Consider the following 16,810-nt stretch of genomic DNA (forward strand, 5'->3'; position numbering starts at 1 on the left):
TCCTGGTACGCAAGATTTTGTGTCTGTCCTCCAAGAATGGAATGTTTCCCCAGCCCTGTGGAAATCTGCATTCAAATCCTGCTGGCCTTTAAAGTCAGATTCCCTGGGGATTCCTAATCCTTTTGCCAGATCCCCAGGCTGGGAGTCGGACCTGGGACTCAGTACCTTCACAACAGTGGGAGAACCTCTGTGGTATAATTGTCCTCTAGTCTGTGGGCCGCCCACCCGGCGGTTATGGAATTGGATTTTATTATGGTTGCGCACCTCCTACTCTCTTGTTGCAGCTTTGTCTTTGGATGTGGGGTATCTCTTTCGATGGGTTCCAGCACCCCTTGTCGACGAGTGTTGAGTGGTTAGTGGTGATTTCGGTGCTCTCACGGGAGGAGGTGAGCACACACCCTTCTCCTCTGCTGGCTTGAACCAATCTCCCGCTGCATGGCTTCTGATGACATTCCTGCCTGTATGATTCTGCTGGGCCCATCTGGATAATCCAAGATAATCTCCCATCTCCCAGAGGCCTTCACTTAATCACATCCTCAAAGCCCTTCTGCTATTTAAGGTAACATATTTACAAGTCATGAGGTTTGGGGGATTAGGACATGGACATCTTTGCAGGACCATTATTCTGTCTGCCACGACACCTATTGTATCCACGCAGTATTTTCATGTAAATGAAGAAGGCTTGGCTCTGAAGAGCATATTGGGTAGAAATCTCTATTCACACCTATTAACTTTTCTTTTTTTTCCCAGAGAATAAAGCAGCTGTTACTATTTTCTTTTTCATTTGGATAAGCTGAATCAGAGAGGTTAGGCAGTTTACAAAGGTCTCACAGTTCCTTAACGGCAAAGCTACTCTAGAATTTGGCTGTTTTAACATCTTAAAGCATGCTGCACTGTGGGCTGCCCCTGTGCAAGCAAAGAGCTCTCTAGGGAGTTTACATCCAAGTTGAAGCAAACAGCTTAAGTCACAAAATGCCCTTTTTCTAGCCCTAAAATTAAGATATTAAAAATGGACCTTACATTCCAATAAGTTACTGCTTGAATGTCTTTAGAAACTGGAAGTAAAACAGAAATATAACCTTTGGGGAAGAAAAGCATATACTTGGATCTACCAGTAATTCACTGAAGTTTTTCCATAAACACATTCATTAACCTTTTAAGAAAAGTGTTTCTAAGAGATGGCCTGGCTAGTTCCTTTGCTATGGCAGTCCATATTCCATGGAGCGCTTTGATCTCAGTTTTGTGTGAAGGAGGTTGATTATACATTAAAGGACACTACATTTTAAGGATCCTGTGAATGGAACGGTCTCTCTTATCTAGAGACGTGGTTTGAATACTATAAAAGCCTTTTTAAAAAATGTTCAAAGGCATCAAAATTTTTAATGTTCTCTTACTAAGGTTGAAGGTTGAAACATTTGCTATTGGGAAATTTATCTGAATAATACATTGATTCCTTAGAGGAGAGATGGTACCATAAATGAAGTACATTTTTTTGATGTTTGGAATTCTAATTCTAAGGAAGTCTATTAAATTGGGGAAACAATCTCAGAGGCTCTAATGTTAACACTTATCGAGATGGTAATTGTAGAATCTTTTTTATGTTTTTACTTCTTTTTATATTTTACTATGTTTTATGTTTTTTCTTCAAAAGAGTTTTCTTTTTAGATCCACTTAAATTCTTTCTCCCTGTCTCTACCCACACCTTCTCCTGCTGTATGCTAAAAGCGGACTCCTGGGTATACATTCCTTGCCATTGTAAAATGTCAGCGCAGCAGTCTCGGCCTAGATCTCAGGGCCAAACAGCCAGAATAAAGCAAGACATGAGATGCTAAGACCACAGTTACAGAAGGGATGGCTCCTCACCTCTCTTATAGACACACACTGTTAGCCAAGAAAAGCAGTATGCGAAGAAATGGACAAAAAGTCAGGAGTGGGCAGAGTGACAAAGGTGGGAGGCCAAGTCCCCTGCGGGGGTCTTCTCTGATAAACAGCAGAAATCAGGTGCCCCCGTGGCCATGGATATTGAAGCAGAGAACCAGCTCCAAGCAAGGGGCAGAGGAGTTAACCATGACTCACCACATTGTCAAGAACCCAGCCAACACATCTGGCTCCAGGGCAGCCTCCAGACCCAGTGGGCTGAGTGGTGTTTTCCAAGGGACAGAAGCCCAGTTGTGTGAGCTCCAGCCATGCTAGTGTCTCGAGAGGAGATTCTGCCACGGAAGGACCCTCTCTATGTTACTCTGTGGTGGGAGTGCAGCCAGTAGTTGTTGAGCTGGGTGGGGGCAACATGACGTCTGCAGCACTGGGTCTGCTGGTTGGGGTCTGTGAGCCCTGCAGCAGGGCTAGGCCAGTCGGTTGCACCTGAAGCACCCCACTCACTGCCCTGCCGTATTCCCACGGGCTGAGCCCAGCATGTTCCTTACACCAGGGCCATCAGCTGTTGGAACGGAGGCTGCATGTGAGACAGACTTTCCTAATCATTAGCATTCTCTGTGCTTCCATATCACCATTTCTTCATGTGCTTATTTTCAGTTATTGCGTTGTACATGGCACTGTAGCTTTGTATATGACTTCTATTTCCCTACTATAAATTTGTTTCTCAAGAAAATTCTAGATTTACTGGGTCATTGTGATTTTATTCTCCAGAACATATTTGACTCACTTAAGTTTTTCTGTCCCACTATCTTTTTTAACAAATGGCTTAAGTTTACTAACAACTGAATAGAGTAACACTATTTTCTTTTATGTTGGCTGAATGTCCTCCTCACAGGCTGTGGTTTTTAAGTCCTGTTTTCTTAGTTCTACTAAATAAATATTCATTTACCTTACTTATTTCTTCGTCTCTAATAATAATCCATTTTATATAGTTTATGCTTGAAGATGTCCACACATATACAGATATATCTATATCCTACATATACTTACACATCTGCATGCTACAATTAAATATTGCACCTTTCAAAGTCATGATTCTGTAGAGATTTTAATGATTTGGGGAATACCTCTACTCTAATGTTGGGTAACCAAAAGACTGAATTTTATAAACCAAGAAGAATGAAATGAGAACATATGTACTTGTGAAAAAATCTGGACAACATGTATGAGGTGAAATTATAAGTGAAATGATAAGTATTTGTAACTTTTTTTCTTCCGCATTTTCCATATTCTTCTATGAACCTAGGTGGCATATAATTTTAAATATCATCTCCCTGCCTGAATGTGAAACTTTTATGGTATATTCTCACCCACATGCACTCACATCCCTTAGAACTGACCCCATTTGGGAGAGAGTGGTCCCCCCAGACCACCAGAAAATTTCCTCTCTGTGATGGACACACACCTTCCTTCCACTGACACATGTTTTAGCTCCATTCAGAGAATACATGCATTGACCACTCCATCTGGAATTGTCAAGTGTGAATTATGTGCCCAATTAAAGGGCAAAAGGTTAATCTATCTTGAAAGAAGGAAGCAGTAAAGACAAAAATGATTGTATATTTTGACTCTCATCCCAGGCACATAGGCAAGATCCAGACTTAATATAAGAAAATAGAATTGTAACATCCATTTTAAAGTTGAAAATTGTGCAATTTGGTTTCATTTTAGGAAATTATTTTTCATTTTAAATAATAGAATTAAACATCGAGAAACAGAAGATTAACTCCTAAAGAAATTTGGATTTACTGCCTAATTAGTAGCTCTGTAAAAAAAGTAAAACCACCACAGGGACAACTCCGCAAATACAGCCGGCCTCAGGTCACAGAGCCTGTGGGAGGACTTGCCGTTAGGGTCTGTGCATTCGTGTCCGGATCCCTTAATATCTGTGTCTGACTTTCTTACCTTGAAACTGGGATGATAATAGCAGTAAATCATGCTGTTCTAACGATGTGTTAATACAGGTGAAGCACTTAACCCAGTGCCTGGCACAGACCAGCAGCTCTTACGCCCAGTGCTGTTTTAGTCATTAGTGACGGTGGTAGTGGATGGCATTATTATCTGGAAGACCAGACTTGGATTAAAAACAGTAGGAAAGTTGCCGTTTCACTTACTCTGAAGTTTCATGGTAGCAGCCCAGTACCTGATAATTATAGCCAGCTTTTGGTTAAAGCTTGTTGCTGTTGTTCAGTCACTCAGTGGGTCAGACTCTTTGCAACCCCATGACTGCAGCATGCTAGACTTCCCCGTCTGTCACTATTTCCTCAAGTTTGCTCAAACTCATGTCCATTGAGTCGATGATGCCATCCAACCATCTCATCCTCTGCCACCCCCTTCTCCTCATGCACTCAATCTTTCCCAGCATCAGGGTCTTTTCCAATGAGTTGACTCTTCTCATCAGGTGACCAAAGTATTGGAGCTTCAGCTTCAGCATCAGTCCTTCCAATGAATATTCTGGGGTCAAAATATGGACTGTGCATTTATTCCACATTTATATTTTTGAGCTTATAAATTATTTCAGAAAAAAATATATTTTCAGCCTGGTCAAGGGAAGTTTTTTAGATTACTCTTGGTAAGTGATGCAAGAATAAAAGAATAAATTATTTTTAAAGGCATTTCAAATTGCTTTACAAGTGGTAATGTATGTATAGACACATCAAGCCACAGAACTCCCGAGTAGATTTGATTTAAACCTTATTTCTAAATGATATTCACCTACAATGTAATCCTATGTAATTTGATGCAACAGTTTAGACAATTTCATAAAAGACTTTAATTAAAATAATGAGTGGAGTACTTAATATGCCTTTCTGGAACATGGTGTCCAATAAATAGAGTTGACGAGTCATTGAAAGGTCCCCATCTCTTGTTTTTCAGCTTGACCATCTCTGCAGAGTGCCCAATGCAACTTGAAGACTTCCCAATGGATGCCCATGCCTGCCCTCTGAAATTTGGCAGCTGTAAGTTATTTTCAAAAGTAAGAACCATGGATATACTTTGGGGTTATTTCCACATTCATTCAGAAGTATTTAGATACTATATGTAAATAAACTCAAGATGCGCTTCAGTGTGCTTGGGAAAGCTGGAGAGGCAGCAGGGTACACACACTTGTCCTCTCAGAATGATTTCCGTGCCTGTAACTGAGAGAATGCAAATGGGGGCTTTTGCCCTCTAGGATATGCTCCTGGGGAAACAATTCCTCACCCCTAGACCTGCACCAGACAGTTCTTTCTTGTTTTCACTTCTCAGATTCCAGGTCACCTCCTCCAGGGGCCCTTAATGACCCAATTTCCATTACCCACCTCAGAACTCCTTATTGCGTGGTAGTCATTGCTATGTTGAGTCACTTCTCAGATGTTCCGTATGAACATTTGATTATTTATATGTGGCTATTTAATTTTTCTGTTATCGTTCTGTTATTGATTTCTAGTTTAATTCCGTTATAATCAGAGGACACCTTCTATATGATTTCACCTTTCTTACATTTATGGCAGTTTATTTCATGACCCAGAGGCTTCATCTTGGTATTTGTGCTTTGAACACTTGAAAATCATGTATACTTTGCGGTTACTTGGTGGAATGCTCTACAAGTATTAATTAGATCCTGTTGACTGTGCTATTGTGAGTTCTATACTGTTTGCTGATTTTCTGTCTACATCAGTTATTGAGCAAGAGGTGTTGAAGGCTCCAACTAATTGTGCAATTGACTATTCCTACTTTCAGTTCAGTACTTTTTTGTTCCATGTATTTCTCACTTGTTCTTTGGTGCACACACATTCAGGATTATAGTCTCTTCTGGGTGAATCAACCCTTTATGATTGCATAATATTCCTCTCTGTCTGTGGTAATTTTCTTTGTTTTAAAGTCTACCTGAAATCTATATGGCCACTCCTACTTTCTTTTGATTATATTTGAAAGATATATGTATATATATATATATACACATTTCCATTTGCTTAATCATCATGTTAAAATGAATTTCTTGTAGTTGGTGTATGTTTGGGTCATATTTTTAAATTTGCTTTGCCAGTCTTTATCTTTTAATTGGTGTATTCTCATAATTTACACTTTCTGGAGGGCTTGTCTGCCACTTTATTTGATTTTTTGGTTTTCTGCTCTCTGTTTTCTGTTTCTTTATTTTCCTTTTCCTGACTCCATGTGGGTTAGCTGAGCATTTATTATGATTCCGTTTTTGTTTTTTTTTTTAATTTATAGTGTTTTGTTTGTATCTTCTTATATACCTTTTTAGTTATTGCTGTAGATATTATTTTATACATACATGACTTATTACAGTTTACTATTCTTATTTTACCAATTCATATGAAGGCTATGTTCCTTTATCCTAAGATAGTGAAAATATAGTTGTCTTAAACATTTTGTCTGTATTCACCTAGAATCACGTCAGAGAGTATTATGGTGTTTATTTGAACCATCAAACTTAATTTTGAAATCTTAAGAGAAAAAGGATATTTTTTTCTCTATTTTTACTTATGGTGTTCTTTTATTGTACTCCCAGTGTCCCAAGATTTCTTCTTTTATAACTAAAAGTTATTTTTTCATAAAAATAAAATAAAACATTTTGAAATAAATGTTATATTAAAACTGGGCTTCCCTGGTGGCTCAGATGGTTAAGAATCTGCCTGTGATGTGGGAGACCTGAGTTCTATCCCTGGGTTGGGAAGATCCCCTGGAGGCGGGCATAGCAACCCACTCCAGTGTTTTTGCTCCCCTGGAGGCGGGCATAGCAACCCACTCCAGTGTTTTTGCCTGGAGAATCCCCATGGACAGAGGAGCCTGGAGGGCTACAGCCTCCTTTATAACTGCTTAGCAAACTTCCTTTAACCATTCTTTTAGGATAGACTTCTGGCAATAAATTCTCTTAGTTTTTCTTCATCTGAAAATATCTTGATTTCTCTCTTCATACCTGAAGAACATTTTTAATGAATATAAGATTCTGTTCTGACAGTTTTGTGGCATTTGAAAAATGTGCTACTTTATTCTTGCCTCCATGGTTTCTGATGAGAAATCTGCTGTAATTCAAATCATATTTTCCTTATAGGCATGATATCTTTTCTCTTTGTTGCTTTCAAGCTTCTTTTTTTTTGTCTTTAGAGAAATTTGACTATGATGTGTATTAGTGTGGATTTCTTTGGGTTTATCTGATTTGAGATTTGTTCTACTTCTTGAATCTATAGGTTTTGGTCGAATTTAGGGAGTTTGAGCAGTTATTACTTTGAATACTTTTCCTGCCCCATCCTCTTTCTCTTCTTTCCTGATTCCAATGACATGAATATTAAATCTTTTGTTGTATTCCCACAAGTTCTGAGGCTCTTTGCGTTTTTTTCTATTGCATCTGTGTGTGGTCAGGCTCCTCAAGATGGCTTTTCTCTTGCTCTCTGTATATCGCCTGCCTGACCAGTGGATATACACCTACACCCTACTCACACAACTGACTTAGATACTTGTCCCAGGCCCCAGCTAATGACTGTTCTAGCTTTAGGTCAGAACTCAACTCTCCTCTCCTCTTATCAAAGGGTTGGTGAGGACTGGGCCCCTCTGGTGGTCTCCCTGGTAACTGATGAGCCAACTTGGTACCATTTCCCCCTGTAACTGGCAATCTCCTCCTCCCCCTGAGCAAAGGTGGCTACCATGTCCTGCTGGCCACCCAGCACACACGGTGGGTGTAAGCTCCCTCATCCTTTAAACCATTGACACCTCTGTCACTGACTGTTTCTTCAGTCTAGAGGATGGTTGAGTACAGGCCTCTTAGGCCTAAGAGGTGCAACCCAATACTCTATTTTTCAGATAAACTTAATTTTTATTGTTGTGTATTTCATTTTAATGATACTTTCTTTTGTTCCCTCCTCTTGCTGATGAGCCCATTTAGTGAGCTTCTTATTATGGTTATTAGTTCTTATTTTCTTTAATTCTATGTGTCAACTTGACTGGGCCACAGGATGCCTAGATACTATTAAATAGTTAAATATTATTTAATAGTTAACTATTAAATAGTTAAATATTATTCTGGGTGTGCATGTGAGGATATTTTTTTAATAAGATTAACATTTAGATTGGTTGACTGAATAAAGCAGATTGCCCTCCCTAATGTGGGTGGACCTTGTTCAATCAGTTGAAGACCTGAACTAGAACAGAAGGGCTGACTTTCCCATGGGTAAGAAACCCCTCCTACCTAACTGCCCTGAGCAGGCATGTTGGTCTTTTCCTGCCTTTGGATGCAAACTGAAACAGTTCTTCTTGGTCTCCAGCCTAACAGTTCTCAAACTGGAACTGCACTGCAGATCTTGGGACTTTAAGCTACTATTACTTCATAAGGCAACACCTTATAATAAATCATATATATATATATATATATGTGTGTGTGTGTGTGTATATCTTATAATAAGTCATATATATGTGTATATATATATATGTCTATATAGAGATGATATACACACACATATCCTATTGTTTCTCTTTCTCTGGAGAAACCTGACTAATACAGATTTTGGTTATGAGAATAGGTGCTACTCTGGCAAATGCCTGAGAATGTGAATGTGGCTTTAGAACTGGGTAAGGGATAGAGGCTGGAGAGTTTTGTAGTGAATGTTTAAAAAAGCTGAGCTTGCTATGAAGGGACTGTTGTTGGCTGAAATGAGGATATTGAAAATACTGGTTAGGGCTTCAAAAGAAAAAAAAAAGCACTAGAGAGAAATTTTTCATCTTCTTAGAGAATACCCAAATAATCATGAATAGAATGCTGCTTGAAACTTGGATGTTAAAGGTTTTCTGGTGAGGTCTCAGAAAGAAATGTGAAACAGGTTTTTGGAAAATGGTGGAAAGATGCTCCTTGTTATGAATCGGCAAAGCACTTGACTAATTTGTATTCTAGTGTTTTGTAGAAGGTAAACCTTGTGAGTAATGAAATTGGGTATTTAGTTGAGGAAATTTCTGAAGTGCTGGAGGAGTTGTTTGGTTCCTCTTGAGAGGCAACAGATGAATTAAAGAAGGAATTGTTAAGCCAAAACAAAAAAATGAAAACAAATTCCAGAACTTAAAGATTTGGGAAATTCTTATATTGCAAAAATGAGGAAGTTTGTTCATGACGGAACACCCCCCCCCCAAAAAAAAAAATGGTTACCATGGTGTTATAAGCCATCTCAACAGAAGCAGGAAGAATGAGCCCCAAAGTGATTCAGAGCTGCCAGTCCTGGCCCAGGTGCAGCGTGCATGGGCCAGGGAGTGAGACAGCCTCTCCTCTGTCATCAGCAGAGCCCTGAGTGCTGCTCCCTGCAAGGCAGTGGGTGTGAGGCTGCTCCCCGAACACTGAACCAGAGAGGATTATGTTCGAGCTTTAAGATCTAGTGGAACTTGCCTTGCTAGGTTTTGGACTTGCTTGAGACTTATCAGCCCTTCTTTTCCTTTTGAAAGGGGAATGTCTATCCTATACCCATCCCACCATTATATTTTAGAGCAAAATAACTTGTTTCACAAGGTCACAGCTGGAGACAAATTTTGCCTCAGGATGAATTGAGTCTAACTGATATCTGATTTAGATGATGTTTAGATGAGACTTTGGACTTCAGACATTAGAGTTGATGCTTGGAAAGAGTTAAGACTTTGGGACTTACTAGGATGGAATGAATATATTTTGCATGTGAGAAGGACATGAATTTTGTGGGGGCCAGTGGTAGAATGTTATGAACTGAATTATGCCTCCCAAATTCATATTTTGAAACCCTAATCCTCAGTGTTACTGTATTTGAGCATAAAGCCTTTGTAACTAAAGTTAATGGAGGTCATAAAGGTACAACCCTCATCTGATGGGATTAGTGCCTTTATAAGCAAAGGAAGAGAGAGAGATCTCTCTGTCTCCACATGCATGCAACAAGGAGAGGCCATGTGAGTGCACAGGGAGAAGGCAGCCCTGTGTAAATCAGGACAAGAATCCTCACCAGAATCTGCTAACACCTTCATCTTGGACTTGACAGCCTCCAGAACTGTGAGAAAATAAATTTTGATTAATTCAACCAGTCTATAGTACTTTGTTATGGTAGCCCAAGCAGACCAACACAAATACTAAAACTTATGTTTGAGTTTTGTTTCTCTCTTTTATTTCTTTGCTGAGACTTCCTATTTTTTAATTTGTTTCAAGCATGTTTGTAATTGATCATTGTGGCATTTTACGGTGGCTGCTTAAAAAACTCTTTGTCGGGTAATTCTAACATCTCTGTCATCTCTTCCTTGACATCTATTGATTTTTCAAAAAACCCAGTTTGATCTTCCTGGTTATGATTAGGACAAATGTGTTTGTATTGGAACCTGGACATTTCGTGTGTTATATTATGACACTCTAGATTTATTGAAACCTTCTGTTTTAGCTAGACTTAAAATCACTGCTCTGGAGGGAAAGGTGTACCACAGCCTTCTTACTGCCAGGTAGGCTTCCCCTCTGATGCTGGGAAAGATTGAAGGCAGGACGACAGAGGATGAGATGGTTGGATGGCATCACTGACTCGATGGACATGAGTCTGAGTAGACTCTAGGAGTTGGTAATGGACAGGGAGGCCTGGCATGCTGAGGTTCATGAGGTTGCAAGGAGTCAGATACGACTGAGTGACTGAACTGAACTGAACTGAGGCTTCCCCCCAGCTTCCGTTGACAGGGGGAGGCCTGGGTTCTGGCTGCTGCTGGGTAGATACAGGACCTCGAGCTCCGTACCAGTGTCCCCTGCCACTGTGTGGGTAGGCTGGCCTTGGGGTGGTAGGAGTCTGAGCTTCCACTGGGCCTCCTGTGACACAGCCCCAGCAAGTGTCAGGAGGACTGCTCCTGCTCGTCGGTGGGGGTCCAGGCTCCCCTCGCCCTCTCGCCCCTGCAGAGAGTGTGTGTCGGTGCTGCCCACCGACAGAAGGCCCTGGCCTCAGGCTGGACCTGTCCTCATAGCTGCTGAGGGGAAAGCCTAGCTTCCCACTCTCTTTGCGGGCCTGGGCTGGGTCAGGGCAGCATCTTTTCTGTGGTATTTGACTAGAGTCAAGTGATTATTTTCTGTCTTTTACTTTTTTAAAGAGAAGCCACTCCCTGCATCCAAGTGCCAGCTCCTCTCTGGGTCCCTCCTGCCCTTGTTCACTCTCCATTGCCTTCAAGGAGTTATTTTTCATGTGGTGTCCAAAGTTAATAGTTATTACCTACTAATAGCCACTCTGCCATTACTGGGAGGGAACTTCCTTTAATTCTGAGGGTTTCCTTTAAAACTAATTTCCTTCTTAATTCCAAAGGGATTTGGGGGATCAGAAGTATGTGTGATGAACCAAAATTAAGTTGGATGGGAATAAATCTTTTTTTTTCAAATTATGATCTTCAAATGCCATGTAGAGATAACACATACGTTTACTTGGGGAAAGTAGTGTAATAGAGAGGGACTCTCACTAGAATTTATTTAAACTCCTACTGCCGTCAGTGGCTGTGCACATCAGTAGTTGGGACAAACCCTTAAAAAGGTCCCTGGGGCACCTCATTTAGGAAACACTGAGTCATTATGGCACTTAAAATTATGCCACTCTTTGCACCTGAAAATTACACTCTTCATTTGATCAAAGGTAGAACACTAAAAGTCAAAGATTGTTATTTTTCATCATTATCTGAATAAATTCAAGTCAATGTGATGTTCAGATTTAATGGCAGTGGTGTGCAGGGCAGGCAGCACAAAGCAATTTTTGGTGAAATAAAGTATGTGAGCTTTTAAACACTCTTTATATAATCTCATATTCAGCGACTCCCCAACTATGGTTATATAATTTATAATATTCAAAGCTAAAATATGTATCTAATAGGGCCTCTTCATTTCTACATTCAACCAAACAACATCAATTTATATATATATATAAAATGTACATATATATACATGCATATATATATGTATGTATGTACACATTTCTTGAACTTCATAGCAAGACAAAACCAATATAAACATTTCTTGAACTCAGTGGAGATACAGAACTCTCATACCAAATTTATTTATATCTGCCTGATATTGTAAGATTGGTTTGAAATTGATGCGATCACTTATTCATGTTTGCTGTTACTATCATTACTATGATATTCAAGGCAGCTTAGAAGATTTTCCTCATATGTCATGTTTGCATACAATTGACCCAAAGCTAGAAAACCTCATAGACTTCACTTTTCCTCAGCTCCTATGGTTTCAACTCAAGACTAAATAGTTTTAGGAGGAGAAATACTATTCAGTGAAGTGTTTTTCTTGCTTGTGTTTTATCTTTTGGATTTACTAAAAATAGCTGCTTGGTCAAATAGCTCACTTCTACCCTTGGCATCCAGGGCTGCAGAGGTTAAATGTGATAATATAATGATTTTCAAATTACCCAGTCCAACAACTCTCTGCTGTTAGGAGACAAAGCAATGCAGATAGTCATCATTATTCTGATGAGCCACATACTCTGGCTTCTCTAACGCAGAACTGAATTAACATATATTTCTCTTATTGTTATATCTACTCTCAAGAATTCAAATAGTTATTGAAATTAGCCCTGGATTCTAGAGCTATATTTCCAGTCTGTAAGGAAATTCCTTAAAGATAATTCAGTTCAGTTCAGTCACTCAATCATGCCCGACTCTTTGTGACCCCATGGACTACAGCACGCCAGGCCTCCCTGTCCATCGCCAACTCCTGGAGTTTACTCAAACTCATGTCCATTGAGTCAGTGATGCCATCCAACCATCTCATCCTCTGTCATGCCCTTCTCCTCCTGCCTTCAATCTTTCCCAGCATCAGGGTCTAATGGCATGGCTTAAATTTGGAAGCAAGTGCTTAAACAAATCAAGACTATTTAGAGAAGGAAATAGTCCTTTTTTTGTTGTTCATTTTATTTGTGAAGTTATGCCTTAAGTGGTAGACCAAGTTTCATGAGAAAACATCTGAATTGATGAGAATATACCCTAAATTAGACGTGAACGCTATTTCGGTGGATCTCCAGTAGACAGAATTTCAGGCCATCATAAGTATCATGAGGCTGAGCTGTCAGAGTGTTCAGACATGTGAGATTACAGCTCTGCTGCTGCCTTGGTCACGCCAGTATGGAGCGGCTCCGCTGGTCTGTGGGTGTCTGGAGTGCAGGTTTCAGAGAGCCACGTTGGAGCTTTGTCTGTGTTGTGCGTTGGTTGACCTTGATTATCGTCTGGCAGCTGTGTCAGGGGTGCTCTGCTCTCAGCACCCTGCGAGGTACAGTGGGAAACAGGCATGGCCAGGGTTACAGGAGCAAATGCTGGGCAGATTAAATAATTCAGTGAAAACCCTTGTGAAACTGAGGGCTGTTTGGGGAAGCTCATGGGGGTCATATTTTGAACTGAGCCTGGAGGATTTGGATGGAAGGAGGCATAATGGATAAAGGATAAAGCACAATTGGCAGGTGATCAGTTTGTGGAGGCACTGGGCTTCCCCCTTTGGGGAAGAGACACGGCAGTGTCACAGTTCAGATGTTGTTATTGTTGTTCAGTCGCTCAGTCATGTCTCTTTGTGACCTCGTGCTGCTTTTGTTGTTTTTACATGTTTTTATTGTTGTTTAGTCACTAAGTCAGTCCCCATGGACTATAGCACACCAGCCTTCTTTGTCCTCCACTGTCTCCCAGAGTTTGCTGAAATTCGTGTTCATTGAGTCAGTGATGCTATCTAACATCTTATTCTCTGCTCCCAGTAGGAAGGGCCTTAAATTCCAAAATGTAGAAATAGACAGAGCAGTGATGTGGACTAAGGGGAGGATGTGCTGAAGTCATTGTTTTGGAAGTGAAAACAAGTACTTGGAATGTCACGAAGCAGTGGAGGTGATGAGAGCTGACAGCAGGGTGGTGGCCGGTGTGACAAGTGGATTATGAGATGGGCTCTGGGCCCATGGATAAGTCAAAGATGGCATCGTGATTTAAGACCAGATGACTTGCAAAATGCTATTTTCTATGAGAAATTGGGAAGTGATTGGAAGGAGCTACTGGTATGAATGTGTAAAAAGCTAATTGCTTTATGAAAGGGACAGAAGAGTATGTGGACGGGTTCGATCCTCATATTCCTGGCCTTTGACTTGCTTCTCATTCTTCTTCACAAAGGAAGCAGCCCTTCTACTTGGAGGGTGACAGTCCTTTGTCTTCTTCCCTGATTTGGTTCCACTTAAGTCTATAGACACAGAGCACAGTCTCTCAACTCTCCCTCAGACCAGCAGGCAGTCAGTGACCCCATGTAATTTTACAGAGACCCAACTGTGGGGTGATGATGGGCCATCTGACTAGCAAATCTCAGTCTTCCACTATTGCTTTCTGGGTAACAGAGCAGCAATGTTATCTGTTCATCTCCATCTGCAGAGAGCTGCACTCACTTCTCAGCTGATTCTGGACAGGGAAAGAGGCCTGGCAAAGCCCCACTGATCTCATTGGTACCTGCCTGATTGAAAGCAGGGATGCGGAGTGTCTCATAGGTCATTAGAGATCATGTATCCACAGACATTTATATTTTACAAAGTTTCTAATTTAGATTACGGAATTGATGTGTCAGGTATTGACTTGGTTTTCAGTTCAGGAGACTGATGGGGCAGTTGAAGGCAGGTGGGTCACACAGAGTACCTGTGTACTCTGCCGATTCCTACCTCAGTTTTAGAAGAAGGAGGAAGACTGGGGACACGGGCATCAGAGAACTAAAATCCTATAGAGTTTGCCAATCATCAAAATTCTGATAGCCTCCTAACCTGTATTTCTTCTAACATAGGCAGTGAATGCACAGAGTAGAAGAGGCTTCCTCACTGTCTCATAGCCTGGCACGTAAGACTAACCAGTGGTTCCCACACACTCGGTTTGCTTTTGACAATTAGAAAGTGAATTCATGTACAAAGATCTTCTCATGAGACTGGATTTGACACCAAACAAAACTTCTGTCCAACCTATGGCTCTGTTCCTTGGTCACTGTTTACTGCGGATCTACTATGTATCAGGCACATGGTGAATACTTGGTTGCCATGAGTTCATGTTGCCCTGAGCACCTCCAGGCTGTTCCCCTCAATCTGAAGATGAGAGAGCAGAGTTTAGAGTAGAACAGTGACGGTCGGGATCATGCCAAAATGTTTCTCTCATCATTAGACAAAAACTTGCGGCTTCGAAAAGGCCTTGTAAACGAGGGGTTGATGTGCCGTTGTGGCTGTTTATTCAGGATTTGCAGAGCCAGAAGAGGACACATAGGAGGTGTCAACCCGGGGACAGAGCTGCTCAAAAAGCAGTGATGAATTGCCAAGTTGGCTGTGGGTGAAAATGTTTCAAACCTTCTTGCCTAGCTCTGCTGATGTATAGTTGGAGGAAGGCAAGCGTTATGTTTCTGGAGCTCTAAATCATGACAGATGACGGTGGTATGGCAAACTTGATGGCCTCGTTTACTGTTGTCCCAGCTAAGAGATTGTTTGCCACGCATCTGACACAAAGAGCAGGATTTAGTGCTGCTAAATGTCATTGATATCAACAGGCCATTTAATACTAGCAATTTGAAAAACAAGACAATATGAATGATTAGTGTGCATTGTAGTTGACATTCATACATTACTCTGTGATTTCAAGTAACTTTTATCTGGTTACAATTCTGATTTTCTGGGGTCCTTAATGTTGGATTATGGTGGTCCATAATCCACCTGACCCCATCCCCATCAGCAGTGGAGAAAGAGGCGTGGAGGCTAGTGAGCCTGCAGGTAACAGAGGCAGCCTCTCCTCAGCCTCTGATCCTTGAAGCACAGACAGGCTTTCCTGGTCTGCATGCCACTTGGCCCCAGAACTCAAAGACAGCCACATCCAGGCCCATGGAGAGAGTCAGAACCGTGTGCCCAGCCACACCCAGTCCCACGGAGAGTTAGGACCGTGTGCCCAGCCACACCCAGTCCCACATAGGGAGTCAGGACCGCGTGCCCAGCCACACCCAGTCCCACGGAGAGTCAGGACTGCATGCCCAGCCACACCCAGTCCCACAGAGAGAGTCAGGAGCGCGTGCCCAGCCACACCCAGTCCCACAGAGAGTCAGGACCATGTGCCCAGCCACACCCAGTCCCACAGAGAGTCAGGACCACGTGCCCAGCCACACCCAGTTCCACAGAGAGTCAGGACCGTGTGCCCAGCCACACCCAGTCCCATGGAGAGTCAGGACCGCGTGCCCAGCCACACCCAGTCCCACGGAGGAGTCAGGACCGTGTGCCCAGCCACACCCAGTCACACAGAGAAAGTCAGGACTGTGTGCCCAGACACACCCAGTACCACAGAGATTCAGGACCTCATGCCCAGCCATACCCAGGCCCATGGAGAGAGTCAGGACCGCATGCCTAGCCACACCCAGTCCCACAGAGAGTCAGGACCGCGTGCCCAGCCACACCCAGTCCCACAGAGAGTCAGAACCGCATTCCCAGCCACACCCAGTCCCAAGGACAGTTAGGATCACGTGTCCAGCCACACATATAGTCCCACAGAGAGGGTCAGGACTGTGTGTCCAGCCACACCCAGTCCCACGGAGAGTCAGGACCGTGTGCCCAGCCACACCCAGTCCCACGGGGAGAGTCAGCACCACATGCCTAGACACACCCAGTCCCATGGAGAGTCAGGACCACGTGCCCAGCCACACCTAGTCCCACAGAGAGTCAGGACCACATGCCCAGCCACACCTAGTCCCACAGAGAGTCAGGACCACATGCCCAGCCACACCCAGTCCCACGGGGAAAGTCAGGACTATGTGCCCAGTGATCCAGTCTGTACCCCACCACGTCTGCACCCCCACCATCCCACAGCTCCCACATGCATGCCCGCATCATGGTCAGCTTCTCTCCAGGCCACCCAGGCGGGCACCGTCCCCCTCCTG

General features: G+C 42.3%; 1 protein-coding gene across 3 annotated transcripts in view; it reads left to right on the top strand.

Annotated features, from left to right (window-relative positions):
* The window catches only part of GABRA5 (gamma-aminobutyric acid type A receptor subunit alpha5), a 90,117-nt gene that overhangs the window by 56,206 nt on the left and 17,101 nt on the right, over positions 1-16,810 (top strand). For all 3 annotated transcript variants that reach the window (XM_055556054.1, XM_055556056.1, XM_055556055.1), the window contains one exon: positions 4,813-4,895. In XM_055556054.1, the coding sequence (XP_055412029.1) occupies positions 4,813-4,895 (83 nt within the window). The remainder of the gene's footprint in view (positions 1-4,812; positions 4,896-16,810) is intronic.

This window comes from Bubalus kerabau, chromosome 19 (genome assembly GCF_029407905.1).
Source record: "Bubalus kerabau isolate K-KA32 ecotype Philippines breed swamp buffalo chromosome 19, PCC_UOA_SB_1v2, whole genome shotgun sequence".
Taxonomy (NCBI): Eukaryota; Metazoa; Chordata; class Mammalia; order Artiodactyla; family Bovidae; genus Bubalus; species Bubalus kerabau.